This window comes from Sander lucioperca, chromosome 7 (genome assembly GCF_008315115.2).
Source record: "Sander lucioperca isolate FBNREF2018 chromosome 7, SLUC_FBN_1.2, whole genome shotgun sequence".
NCBI lineage: Eukaryota > Metazoa > Chordata > Actinopteri > Perciformes > Percidae > Sander > Sander lucioperca.
In genome coordinates, this window is record NC_050179.1 from 26,156,567 (window position 1) to 26,171,170 (window position 14,604).

A 14,604-nucleotide genomic window follows, 5' to 3' on the forward strand; every position below is an offset into this window, starting at 1 on the left:
AACCTTTAAGAAACCATTTTTAAAACATCTATAAACATTACATAGATAGACCAGATATTCCCAACACTTTAAGGGTTACTAGTTGGTTTGTAAACCATCTATAAACAGTGTCTGGCTGGTTATTATAAAGTTGCAACAGATGACTATAATACCTTGTTAAGTAGTTAAAAAATACTTTGTAAACCATCTACACATTATCTGGACGGCTATTGTAAAGTTGCGACTGATGTTTTTCATAGTTATTGGAAAACCGGTGTTTTCATATTTGCTGTCGTGTTTTCCTATTTGCTGTTGTGTTTCTATATTTGCTGTCGTGTTTTCCTATTTGCCGTTGTGTTTTCCTATTTGCCGTTGTGTTTTATGATTTGCTGTTGCGTTTTTCTATTTACTGTTGTGATTTGCACATCAGGGCCACCGTAGTTTATAGTGGATGATTAAAAAACAAAGTCTGTGTCAACTTGTGCCATGGGCGTAAATCTGATCTAACAGTCTAACAATAAACATAAAATTTCTGAAGAGCAATTTTTGAAGGGGACACAAAAATACCTTAAAACATATGACTTATTTTGAAAAAGTGTCCCCATATAAAAGAAATACAATACTTTTGTACACTTGTTAAATTAGCTGATCATAATGTAAATTAGTGAGCCACTAGTAAAGCTCATCAAATATGAATTAGGTTCATAGGTTCACCACGCGGTCATATTATAATTATAAAATGATCTTGCGTCCTCCGCATAAATATTAGGTTTCGTCTGGGACTGAGGATATATATTTAACTGCAGCAAACCCACTGATCAGCCACTTCAAACACAACTGTAGTAGTAACATCTTCAATATTAACCCTGCTAATCCAACAAGCTATTAAACAAGCTAGCTAACGTTGCATTATATTACACTAACATAGAGAACTTTTTGTCATAACTAATTCATTAATTACTCAGCATCATTTCTATTTGAGAAAAGAACAACTTCATCCAATGTTTAATGTGAATAAAATAGCCTTGAACCTCCTTACAACATACCTGTCACTACCAATGTGACTGAGTCTAGTGCAGATCCGATTCCTAACTACAGCATGCAGTGGACCAAACCACTGTGAGGCAAGGGAGGGGGGACTAAAAATGTTTCTAAACTTAAAAAGCATTTTTTGGGGTTTGTATTGTTTTACTATTTACAGCTATTTTAAGTACACAGCATTGTTTTAATATTTCTAGGGGGGGACAACCCTTAGAAGGGGTCCTGAACCCCCTGGGATTTACGCCCTTGACTTGTGCCTCTAAAAGTATGTGCCGTTTCTGTAAGATGTTCCCATTCCACACAACTAGAAGGGGCAGGACTAAGAGCTGAGCTACACTTTGAAAGCAAGTCAATTAGCTTGCCTCTTCAGTTCAGTCCAGTCCATCAACCATGTTTGCCTCAATCTTCTTGATATGGCTCTGCCTTGTCTTCCTCGTCCTTCTACTCAAATCCCAAAGGCCCAAGAACTTTCCCCCAGGACCCCCTATCCTGCCGATACTAGGGAACATTTTGCACCTGAGCCTAGAGAACCCCCTGAAGGACTTTGAGAGGGTAAGAATGTTAATGTGTTAACATAAAAAATGTGTTAATGTTTTGCTCTTCCAATGCCTGACATTGTTATGGCATTGATGTAATTACTACTAAACTATATTAGCTATCTATAATGTGTCAACAATGGTGCAATACTTACACTTGTGGCCACTGTGTTATTCCTAATAGTAATAGTTTCAACATTTTCTGGAACACACTGCACTTCTAGACTATGAATGAAACATATTGGCTGCTTTAAGTGTAAAATAAAAAAGTATGAAAGTCACTTAAATCTTCGCACAATACAGTATGCTTCTAAGAGTAGAAGTTACTCACAACAGCTTGTACAGAGTTGAATGCTTGTGCACTTGGACTATAGCTAAACAGTGGTACTGTTACGTTCGCATAGATTAGGTGGACCCAAAATGCAGAGAGCAGGCAGGTAGGCAGGCAGCAGGTAGAGCTCGAGGATTTATTTCAACAAAAATATATACAACAAAAGGAGAACAAAAATGCAGCAGGCAAAACAAAAACTCACAGACGAGAAGCCTGGAGTGAACCCGGTTGGAAAACTGACCTGCTTGACAAAGTCCAGGAGCAAAGACACACAAACTGACCGGAACGACCACAACAAACAAACACAATGATCTGACACTGAACAGAGGAAAGACAAAGACTAAATACACAGGGTAACGAGGAAACACAAGACAGGTGACACAAGGCTGGGAAACAGGTGAAACACATTAGGGCAATCACAAGGGCGGGAAAACAGAGAGTAAAACTAGACAAGACAAGACAGAGAACAGACTATCAAAATAAAACAGGAAACAGAAAATAAAACAAGGCAAGACCGAAAATCACACAAACAGAAGGAAACAAGACATGACAGAAAACCAGGCTACAAAAAATGACAGACACAACATCAAAACCATAGGTACAGGCATGGGGTCATTATTGTAGCAAAATTATTGCAAATTTGTGTGTGGAGAGTTGTGAAACTGTATCTCAATCCATGTGTTCTCATTTGCTTGTTTTTAAATTGCTTTGTCAGATGATAAAAGATTGAGCTTAGTGGGCAAATATGTTTTTTGTGTTTTTTAGTAAATTGCCCTTTCAAAGAGTAATATCTGAAGTTATATAATATATATGCATTTTAACACTGACTTGTTATCTTGTTCTTTCCCAGTTGAGGAAGTCTTATGGGAATGTCTACAGTCTGTTCCTCGGTACCAGACCAGCTGTAATCATCAATGGGATGAAGGCCATGAAGGAGGCTATGGTGACCAAGGGCACTGATTTTGCTGGACGACCCCAAGACCTGTTTGTCAATGATGCCACCCAAAGGAAAGGTAGAACAGACACGATATGTCATAGGGCAGAGAATGTTTTAATAAACTTAACTTATTAAAAAAAAGATATAGTGCATACTGTATGTCAGAAATATCTCTTTCTATGCGTGTACTGTATGTAGGGATGGGTCAAGTACCATGATTCCTATATATCTTGCTACAACATATGGTTGTGCAGTTTAAGTTTTTATTGCCATCATTACTGTATCACACTAAATGAAGTGCTGGGAAATGGTGAAAAGGGAGAAACAGAAATGAAATGTCACATCAGGGGCAATTCTAGGATCAGACCTTTAGGGGGGCTCAGCGCCTAATGCGAATGTGACACGGATATAGTGCATGCAAACCCCCCTCCTGCTAAATCAGTCATTTCAATAACTGATAATCTCTGAGCCAGCTACTGAACAACGTCAACGTTTTTTGACACTATCATGGAACTAAACCTGACACTTTATAAGTCACAGTAATAACGACCAATTTGACACAATGTTCTAACATTCAGCCATTTTAGTTGATTATGTTTCAATTTGGGTTCTAATCTGCGCCATGAAATTACCAACTTCTCTTTCTCTGGGGACTACAACCGCACTCCTGCCCTCCCTCTGACAGATTAGATAGAGACTCAGCCAAAGGCACAACCACCTCCGATTGGCCAACACTAGGTTTCTGTTAACCCTTTCCTTGACTGGGTTACAGGTGGATAGCATCGGCGACAGACACACAGGATATTAAACTTGTTTCAAGCCCTTTGAACCTGTAATTGCTTGTCCTCTGTCACTAACAGACAAGTTTGCAAACTCTAATCGCCAATGGGTCACATGTTGCCTAGTTTATCTTTGTAGAAGGCTTCCCTTCACTACTCTAGGAAAAGCAAAAGATGTGTACTGATTGCATAGTAGTTCCCTGCTAAGTGACTGCACAGGGTATTCAGCCATATTAACTAAGATTCCAAACTGTAGGGAGCAAACATGTTCAGTTTATAGGGAACTGTGAATTGTGATCCGGCGGAATTTCCGGCAGCACCAGAGCAATCCCGGAAGTGGAATGTCGTGGATATAGACTACAAGCAATATTACCCATCAGTCATTGTGCCTTGCTGAATTGACAGCATACATCTTGTAAATTGATCAAATCACATGTCTTAAGTTACAGTGGAAAGTATCCTCTGTGTCTTTTCCTGCATATGTCTAAATTGAGTTCATTGCATTACAGATAAATGGGCCAATCCACAGTATTTTAACTGTTGTCGTCGTCGTTTACTGCCTTTTATCAGATTACAGCCTAAAAAAATCTGCTTATAAATATAAGGATTATTGGATAGGATAGAACAACACGTTATTATGCTAAATAAAACAATCCACATTTTCTAAAGGCTCAGTCTACCACTTTTTAAAAAAACAATTCCAGTGCTGGATCCATGGTATCATAATTTTGGATAGTTGTCATGGAAACATTAATTGGTCATGTTACAAGGGCTGGGAAGATTGGCAGAACAGGCAGCCTAATGACAGTGCTCTGATCCAATTGAAATGACAACTGTCAGATTGATAGAACTCTAGCCAAATGGATTGGGGTGTGGGGTGTGTGTGTGTAGGGGAGGGGGGCACCAGGGGAGGCCAATCATATTTCAGGGGGGTCCGGTGCCACCTCATGCCCCCCATCTAGCCCCGCCCCTGATGTAAGGTGTCTTGAGTATCAAGAAAGGCACCCATAAATAACATTTATTATTATTATTATTATTATTATTATTATTATTACTAGTATAATTAACGGCTGACAATGGCTGGTCGTCAAGTGCAACCATGCTTATACTATATACTCATTGTGTCATTACACCTGTTGTAGGAGTGATTTTTGCAGATTATGGCTCTAGTTGGAGGGACCATCGTCGCTTTGCTCTGGCGACCTTGAGGAACTTTGGTCTGGGGAAACATTCCATGGAGGAGAGGATTCGGACAGAGATACAATACACTGTTGATACACTGGAAAAGAGTATTGGTATGTCATCTGAGGGTCCACACAATCCTAATACGGATGGGAGGGTTTTCTGAGCAGCAGAAATACTCTATTATCATTGATAATATTACAAGATGGATTTTGATTATGAATTTTCATTAATGTGAATGAATTTTGCATTGTTATTTTGTGTTCTTGCACAATGCTGTGTCATACTTTATGTCAACATCATCTTTTACAGGCAATACCTTGAATCCACAAGTTATGTTTCATAATGCAGCCTCCAACATCATCTGCCAGGTTCTGTTTGGTACACGCTACGAGTATGATGATGAGTTCATCAAAGTTATTGTTCAATGCTTTGCTGAGATTACCAAGATAATTAATGGACCATGGACTGTGGTGAGTGAAAGCATGTTTCTGCCTTCAAACCTGGCTCAGAAATATTAACAAGTATGATGTTTAAACTCCCAAAAGGATTGCACTCTTTTACAGCTAAACCTGCACAAATAACACAAAAAGACACAGTGTAATTCCCAAAGCACCTGCAAAGTTTAACATGCACCCTAGGTAGTCTTTGACTTTGAATAAACAAACGGCAATTCCTGAATTTAAGGACGTTTCAGAATCCCACATATGCAAAGCACAACCAGCTACAGACAACAAGTTGCAGACAGAATGTGATGGCACTTATAGGCAGGCTACCAGTGGTGAAGTACTGAATCTCAGTACTTAAGTAAAAGTACAAATAACCAGAGACATATTTACTTTAGTAAAAGTACCACAATGACAACCCTGCTTAAGTAAAAATAAAAAGTACCTGATTTTAAATGTACTTTAAGTATTTAAAGTAAAAGTACTTGCATAAAGATTTAATCTCTTAATGTCTATATTATAATAATAAAAAAAAAACAGTATGGGCTGTGGCATTTGAATTAAGTTAGTTTTAGGTTAATGTAATTGTGCTTACCATCTGTGGCCCAGTTTATATTCTGACTTACAATTCTGGTTATCTATCAGGGTGATCTGCATGAAGCTCGACTTTGCATAATTTCCCACGGGACAGTAAATGCTGCACACATTTATTTCCCGAGAACACACGGGCTTGGACAACAAGTACATGGCTTCACAGCTGAGGAGGACCAGGAGTGTTTTTACGATAAATATACGGGTTGTATATTAACCATATGTGAACGGTGCCGGAAGCAGAGTATTGGGAGCAGCAGCAGTAATGGGAGCAGCGGTAGTACCGGGAGCGGTACCGGGAGCTGGACGGACTGCCGCCGGTGCAGTAGCCGCTGCTGAAGGCTTCCCTGCGGACTGCAAACGTGTGACGGTCCGGAAGAAATTTTAGCAGGGAGAAAAACTGATCAGACAATGTAACGAAAATGTAACGGAACATTGTAGAAATGTAGCGGAGTAGAAAGTATAAATAATTGCTGCAAAATGTAACAAAGTAAAAGTCAAAAGTATGCACTATTGATTCTACTTAAGTAAAGTACAGATACTTGAAACATTTACTTAAGTAAGTAACGTAAGTAAGTAAATAAGTAATGTAACGAAGTATTTGTACTTCGTTACATTCCACCACTGCAGGCTACCAGACACTGTTTTTGAGTCACATTGTTGCAAATATCACATGATGATGCATCATTCCACAAAATGGCTTGTCTTCTGTATCATCAAGTTATAATAGTAATAAGATTACCATCGGCAAAATAACGCTGCAAATCAAATCAATACTTCAAGGTTACTCGTCAATCCTCTAAGCATATATGGAAATAAACACGAAGTGTTAACTTCGTTAACGATAATGACGAGACAGGACACTAAAGCTCTCTCTCTCTCTCTCTCTCCACGCACACACACACACACACACACACAAAGAGTCCGTTTCTGGTGGTTGATTAACGCAGATATATGCTGTTTAGCCTTCATAACGGGCTGGGTGGGTAGCGCACCGCCATGAGTCCATGAGGCTACTGTCTGATTATTCCACATTTTAATTGTGATATTTTGTGATTAAATTCTGAATCTGCTACGTTCTCTTTCAGGTAAATTTAGTAGTACAATGTCTTCCTCTGATGTAGAAGTATACTGTAAATCAGTAGTAGGCTATACAGTGGAATTGCATATTAAGTGGTTTGAGGTCCTTCAGTAAGTAATTTTGGGGTACATTTGGTTTTGGAGAAAGCTTCAAGCAGCTGTACCACAGGCCAAGCAATCGGCTCGTTCCAAACAGGCACATTTTCTATGGGGCGTCGTTTGTAAAGCGGCTCACGCTGAAAATAACAGCAACATTTTGTCACATTTAGCTTCAAACAATGTTTAAAAAACTGGTATGAATTTTTGAGCGTCACTTTTTTTCACATTTAAAACAATATTTGTCAACTGTTAAATGTTAAATCTAAATGCTAAATCTAAATGTTACATTTCAATCTAAATCTAAATGTTAAATCTAAATATTAAATCTAAACCTAAATGTTAAATCTAAATCTAAATACTAAATCTAAATGTTAAATCTAAATCTAATTGTTAAATCTAAATGTTAAATCTAAATCTAAATTTAAATGTTAAATCTAAATCTAAATGTTGAATCTAAATGTTAAATGTTAAATCTAAGTGTTTCGGGTGAAACTAAATATTTAACTAATATGCATTAGATTAGATTTAACATTTAAATTTAGATTTAACATTTAGATTCAACATTTAGATTTAGATTTAACATTTAGATTTAACATTTAGATTTAGATTCAATATTTAGATTTAATATTTAGATTTAGATTTAAATTTAACATTAGTGTAATAGGTGTAACATTTAATATTTGGATTTAACTATTTAAAATATCTCTAAGTTGACAAATATTGTTGTAAATGTGCAAAAAAGTGACCCTCAAAAATTCATACCAGTTTTTTAAACATTGTTTTAAGCTAAATGTGTGTTGCTGTTATTTTCAGCGTGAGCCGCTTTACAAACGGCACCCCATACATTTTCAACGGGCACTGTACTAGTTAAAAATTTCACATCCAAACTGTATAAGCAAGTCATTGCTGAGTTGAAAAGAGCAGTCACAGGGAGCTATAAAACGGTTTCATAGCACATTAAAGAGGAGCAGCCATGGGCAGTATAAGAAAAAAAAGTGTTTTTTGAACATTAAAGCATATAAACATGTTATAGTAAAATCACAAAATACAAGTATGTAACTGAAAACAGTATATAATAGGCCTACTTTAAAAACTGATAGGTTTTCGCAAAACAGCATTAGACATGTCTCACTCAAGTTGAAAGATTTGAGTGTGCGTTACATCCTGCACTACTATTCAGCACGAATACAAGGTCAGAATAAACTTTGCATCTAAATCCTAACTGTGGATTGTCCGTCCATCCATCTGTTCATTCATACTCTGTGATTGCAGCAGGTGTATTTAGGCTTGAGGAAAGATGGCAATACTATGAATATTGAAATAAACAAATGATTTATCTTCTTTTACAGCTGTATGACTCTTTTCCCATTATTCGTGGCCTGCCACTGCCCTTCACTAAGGGCTTTAAGAATTATGAGGTATGTTAAAAATATACAGAAATATAATAAATATCTTGGGTTGAGAATTAAACATGGCATTTATCAGTGAGAAGAAAAACATGTAATTAATACAAATTATGAATGTTGACTTGAATTCTTTTCAGACTTGTCGGAATCTTGCGATTGGTTTGATGAACGAGCACAAGAAGACCAGAGTCCATGGAGAACCACGAGACTTTGTTGACTGCTATCTGGATGAACTGAATAAGGTCTGTGTGTTTGTAGTCTTGCTTTGCCAGACCCTCCTCCAAAGCGCGCTGAAGGAGAGTCTGGCTACTCCACACAGCATTTGGGGATGGGAGGAAAACCTGCTGGTTTAATGGCATTTCTTTAAACCAATCAGAATTGTCATGGGCGGTGCTAAACTCCGCACAGAGCCGCTGCAAAATAGTCGTGCGACAGAAAACTGAGATTGGACAGATAGTCTAGCTAGCTGTCTCAATTTACCCTGCAGAGATCTGAGGAGCAGTCAACAATAATCCACAGAATTTCAAATTCCAACACAAAGAAAGCGGAAGGAAACAGAAAATACATGCATCGGGCGGAATCAAGGGCGTAAATCCCAGGGGGGTCGGGGGGGTCAGGACCCCCCCCCCCATCTAAGGGTTGTCCCCCCCTAGAAATATCATTAAAACAATACTGTGTATTGTAAATAACATAATGATGTATACTTAAAATATCTGTGTAAGTAGTAAAACAATACAAACCCCAAAAAATGCTTTTTAAGTTTAGAAACAGTTTGATTTCCCCCTCCCTTGCCTCACAGTGGTTTGGTCCACTGCATGCTGTACGTTAGGATCTGCACTAGACTCACAGTCACATCGGGTAGTGACAGGTATGTAGTAAGTAGGCGGTTCAAGGCTATTTTATTCACATTAAACATCGGATGAAGTTTTTCTTTTCTCAAATAGAAATTATGCTGAGTAATTAATTAATTAGTCATGACAAAATGTTCGCTATGTTAGTGTAATATAATGTAGCCTAGCTTGTTTAACAGCTTGTTGGATAGAAATGCACCCACTACAACTAACGTTACCACAGCGATAAGCCTAACGTTATGTGTATGAACTAACATTAGGGTTAATATTGAAGATCTACAGTTGTGTTTTGCTCAATATGAAGTTAAGTGGCTGATCAGTTAAATATATATCCTCTGTCCCAGAAGAACTCTAATATTTATGTGGAGGACGCAAGATCATTTCATAAACCTAACTCATATTTAGACATTTGCCGTTAAAGATTTGTGTTGTTGTTGCTCAGATAAAATGACAGAGAAATGAAAAACAGGCATAAGATCCCTTTTCAGTAGGCTTACACCAAAACCCCAAGTAAGTACAATAAGTCCTCATATCAAGACAATTTGGAAACATCTTTATAAGAATGGGTGCTTATGGAAATACTAACGTCACTATGTCACAGGCAAAGGAGACAGAAAGAACTGAGGAACAGGGAGACCAGGGACAGTCAGGTGTAGAGTCTCAGGTAAGTGTGTTGAGCTTAGTTCATATTTTGGGGGGTGTGTGGCTGTCAGGGTTAGCAGATGAGCTTTACCAGTGGCTCACTAATTTACATTATGATGGAACACAAGGATATAGACTAGTGTGTTTGTGTGTGTTTGCGTGTGTGTGCCGTGTCAAAACATATAAGCTTACAACCAAATGTATGCACGTTCTGCATGTATCTTTAGCCCACGTGTGCACAGTCTGTGTAGTTTTCATGCCCCACAGTGGGTGGGTTTTTGTGTGCATCAGTAATGCATAATTGCATTTAATGTCTGTTTGTATTAAAACCACCATTTTCCTCTTTTTAGAGAGGCGATGATGGTTCTTCCTTTTCAGAAGAGCAACTGATTATGTACGCTCTAGATCTTCACTTAGCTGGGACAGACACTACCTCCAACACCCTGCTTACTGGTTTCCTCTACCTTATGAACTACCCACACATACAAGGTATGCATGCACATGTAAATTGCTTTTCTGCCACCGGCTCCATAGTTTTACCATTGTCTTTCTATCTAAAATATGTATTCATTTCATGCTTAGAATTATTTTTATGTGAAAGACATGAACAGAAAAGGCATTTTTCGTGTCTTGGGACTGAGTTGTTCAAATACCATTATTAGTAGACCATCTTAAGCTGGAAGACGCCTGTGTAGTGGTTGTCTCTCCAACCCCCTATACAGACACCATGGCTGCCTTGAATGATACATTTGGCCAGTCTCACCAGCACTTAACAAGATAGCTACAGTGATGTATGCTTCTGATATCCACAGAGGTAAGGTCAAGGCCTTTAAGAGATTTGCTCTCAAAGTTTGAACTCTGGCTGGGATGCTCAAGACCCTCGGTGCTCACTGTAAAACCTTACTAAGGTGTCTCTCGTCCATCCAGTCCTTCATTCTGCTCATCCAATAACCAAGCTCCTATTCCAGGATTAAGACTCTAAACTATGCCATCTGGGCCCAGAAAGAGTGTTTTGGTAAGTGGAGTTTGCGTGCCAGTGAAGCAATATGAAGACATCAGTAACATTGCAATGGCAATTCCAAAAATGGCTGATTTACCACCTGCAAGGCTCAGTCTCTCAAAGCCACACTTCCACTCCAAAGAAATAGATTGCTTCGGAATTGCCATTCTTCATCAAAATTGGCAGACACAATGAAAAGATGGGGAATTGTTTTAGGTGCTTATGCAAGTATTGTGCACCTAGATGTCCTGACAAACATCAACGTGGATTAATTTCTCATAGCGCTGAGATTTACTGCCCACCGAGGAACCCCTGCAGGATTGTTCTCAGATCGGGTACAATCTTCAAGGCTGGGGAGAAAAAGTTGAGACAAACCTGAGTCAACCTAAGCCTAGACCAAGATGAAAGACTAAATGGCCAAACAACAGATATCTTTCCACTTTAATCCACCCGCCGGGTTAGAGTGCTCACCCGGTAGAGTGTGCAGTTTGAATCTCACCCACAGCCCTTTGTGTGTCGTTCCCTCTCTCTCCTCCCCATTCTTGTCTATCTACACTGATAAAAGGGGGCGGGGGGAGGGAACCACAGAGGAGGATGTGTCTGTACGCCCCTTAAGAGACGTCTAAAGGAGCCATTGGACCAGGATCGCTGAGTCAATTCAATTTTCAATTCAATTCAATTTTATTTATAGTATCAAATCATAACAAGAGTTATCTCAAGACACTTTAAAGATAGAGTAGGTCTAGACCACACTTTATAATTTACAAAGACCCAACAATTCCAGTGATTCCCCCAAGAGCATGCATGAGTCGACAAGAATACAGTGCATGCTCACCCATAAAAACTCTGTGAAAGCCTTTGTTTCCTCGACACACTTTTGCAGACTGCTTGACACTCTGTTAAATTGTCTCCTTCTACTAAAAAGAGATTAAATAAAATAACATAGATAACTCCAGTGTGTCAGACAATCTTAATTTCCAGCTTCATCACTAAACACCAAAGAGATTTTCCACAACAGGGGGGGCTAGCACTTTGGTGGTGCATGAGAAAGAGAATCTGTTTGGTCAAGTCTGTACACAAACAGTCACAGAGGAGGTGCTCAGAACTGTGCTTGTGGAAGGCATTCTTAAACTAACCCCAAAGCTCTTGCTGATCGAGCGTCAAGGCACTGTGAACTTCCTCAAGTGATTTACCCTGCAATGGAGCAGCTAAGCAAGGAGATACAGCCAGTTTGTGAGAAGAAAACTACCCAATTTACAAACCCGTCTGTCTGCACAAGTTAACATTCTGGCATAGGGGAAAAAACATCCAGACTTGTTTGTATTTCTTTAAACCAATCACAATAGTCTTTGGTGGTGCTAAGCCCTGGATGCAGAGACAGTGCAACAGTGTACATCCTGTGAGTCAGAGTAGTGTCTGTATATATCTTAATATTTCCCAGAGTCAGTTTGCTTAGTTTGTGATATTCATTGTTGAATTGATGATGGGGTATTTTAATGGCTATATTTTAATTTAGGGTCCGTTTTGGAAGGTAACAGTGCAATAGAAGTGTGCCAATTTATGTTAGTAAAATTATCTTTCAAATTATTGTTATCTCTCTGCTGTATCTGTCAGAGCGTTGTCAGCAGGAGATAGACGAGGTGTTGGAAGGGAAGGATCAGGCCAGTTTTGATGACAGACACAACATGCCTTACATGCAGGTAAATAATTAGACAGATTTCACTTAATAATTTTATTTTTATTGTATGTGTACACATGGGTCTGAGTTTAATTGTTAGAGCTTGATACAAACTCTACTAACAATAAATCTGGTAAAATAATCTGTTTAGGTTGGGGTTCTTGGGGTAGATCAATTAGAATCACTGCTTTTGAACCACATTTATCATGACCTTTTTTGCCTGGTTGTCAGCACATTGCTGGCAGGTTCCCATATTGCAAGTTTATTGGTCTACTGTTTTGTGGCTGAGCTTCTGGGAGCCTGCATTGTTTTTCTTCTGCCCCATAAAATCACAAAAAGCATAAGAACATGTTGTTTAAATCTCTCTTCATCCAGGCTGTGATCCATGAAGTGCAGAGGATAGCCAACACTGCTCCACTCAGCGCCCCTCACTGTACAACTAAAGACACAGAGCTCATGGGATATTCCATTCCCAGGGTAAGAATCAACTGTAGTGAACACTATAGTGAAGTGTTGTGGAAAGAAACCTCACTGTACTGTATCAGCACAGTACCTTATTGTGGAGGCAAGGTATGGTAACCTCTGTTGGGAACAAAGTTAAACATGACTTTTCTGCTAATTTTAATTCTCATTTGATTTGAGTTATTGTAAGAAAAAGGTTTAGTGTCTTTCAATGTTGGTCAGATTTTCTATTTAGAATCAACGTACATGCAGCGATTAGAGCAAATCATGTTTAGACATGCTAATTTAAATAGTTCACATAGTGTATTGTGTGACCGGTTTCTGCCCTTTGCTCATTTGCTTCATTTTCTCCTCAGGGCACACTGATCATCCCTAACCTGACCTCAGTGCTGAATGAGGAGGGACAATGGAAATTCCCCAATGAATTCAACCCTGAAAACTTCCTCAATGACCACGGAGAGTTTGTTAAACCAGAGGCCTTCATGCCTTTCTCTGCAGGTATAAATTAAAAAAAAAAAAACACCGCTAAGGAACTCGTTGTATCACAGCTGCAGTGGCATGCACAGGCAGGGTGGGTCTAGTCAAACTGTTGTGGATGACTTTGAGGTCTTTTTTTTATGTCCCAGGTCCTCGTATGTGTCTTGGAGAGGGTCTGGCTCGTATGGAGCTCTTCCTCATCATGGTGACCCTGCTGAGGAAGTTTAAGTTCATCTGGCCTGAGGATGCAGGAGAGCCAGACTACACTCCAGTCTATGGGGTCACGCTGACTCCCAAACCTTATCGGATGAAGATCCAACTCAGGGCAACACAGTGAGGCTGTCTGCAGACACACAGACTGGCATTTGCTCTTTCCTTAGTTTTCAGCTGCCCTATTCACAGCAGTCACTATCTAAATGCAAGCTATGACAGCTAACAACACACATAGTGAATTATGCCAGACGTCATGTCTACATCATATCTGTTTAGGTTACAGGCTACAATGTGCTTTTAATGTACTGTGTGTTCCATTAAGTAGATATAGATTTACTTTTGAATTGAGACTGTCCTCCCAGGAAGAACGACAGCATCAGTCGTCAACTGTCAACTGTAGAAATTATTATAGGAGCAAAGGAGGAAGTCAGGTGATGTTTTAAAGTGACTAAGTCTGCATAGCAGAGGTCCGGGTCGGTGGGGCATAGGATGGGTCAACGAAACATCGACAAATTATTATTATATTATTATTTTGGAGAACTTTTTGATTCTATGACATACTTTGATATGTATACTTACCACTTAGCCTACCTATGTACAGTATTCAAATAGCATGCTTTGATATCTAATTGATATATATGGGATTGATAAGATGGAGGCCATTCTGGCCAATTCGTCATCTTTTTAGTCTGATGTGCAACATTTATTGCAATAGCATTTTAATGATATGCATTTATGATTTACAAAAATAAATAGCAATATTAACCAAATCGTTTCAGTCTCCCCATTGTGTCTCTGTTTTGGTTGATAGACTGTACATTACAGAACCAAAAGGCAAGAAGTAAAATATAATAAAAAAATACAGTACAGTTGC

The 14,604-nt window shown here is 38.8% G+C and overlaps 1 protein-coding gene across 1 annotated transcript; it reads left to right on the top strand.

Annotated features, from left to right (window-relative positions):
- Window positions 1-1,388: 1,388 nt before the first annotated feature.
- Window positions 1,389-14,500, top strand: LOC116046498 (cytochrome P450 2F2-like). The gene is made up of 11 exons (XM_036003380.1): window positions 1,389-1,572; window positions 2,738-2,900; window positions 4,746-4,898; window positions 5,098-5,258; window positions 8,351-8,419; window positions 8,545-8,649; window positions 10,251-10,389; window positions 12,515-12,600; window positions 12,954-13,055; window positions 13,397-13,538; window positions 13,667-14,500. Exons 1-11 carry the CDS (start codon window positions 1,411-1,413, stop codon window positions 13,852-13,854), a joined length of 1,470 nt encoding a protein of 489 aa, XP_035859273.1. The 5' UTR covers window positions 1,389-1,410; the 3' UTR covers window positions 13,855-14,500.
- The last annotated feature ends 104 nt before the right edge of the window (window positions 14,501-14,604 follow it).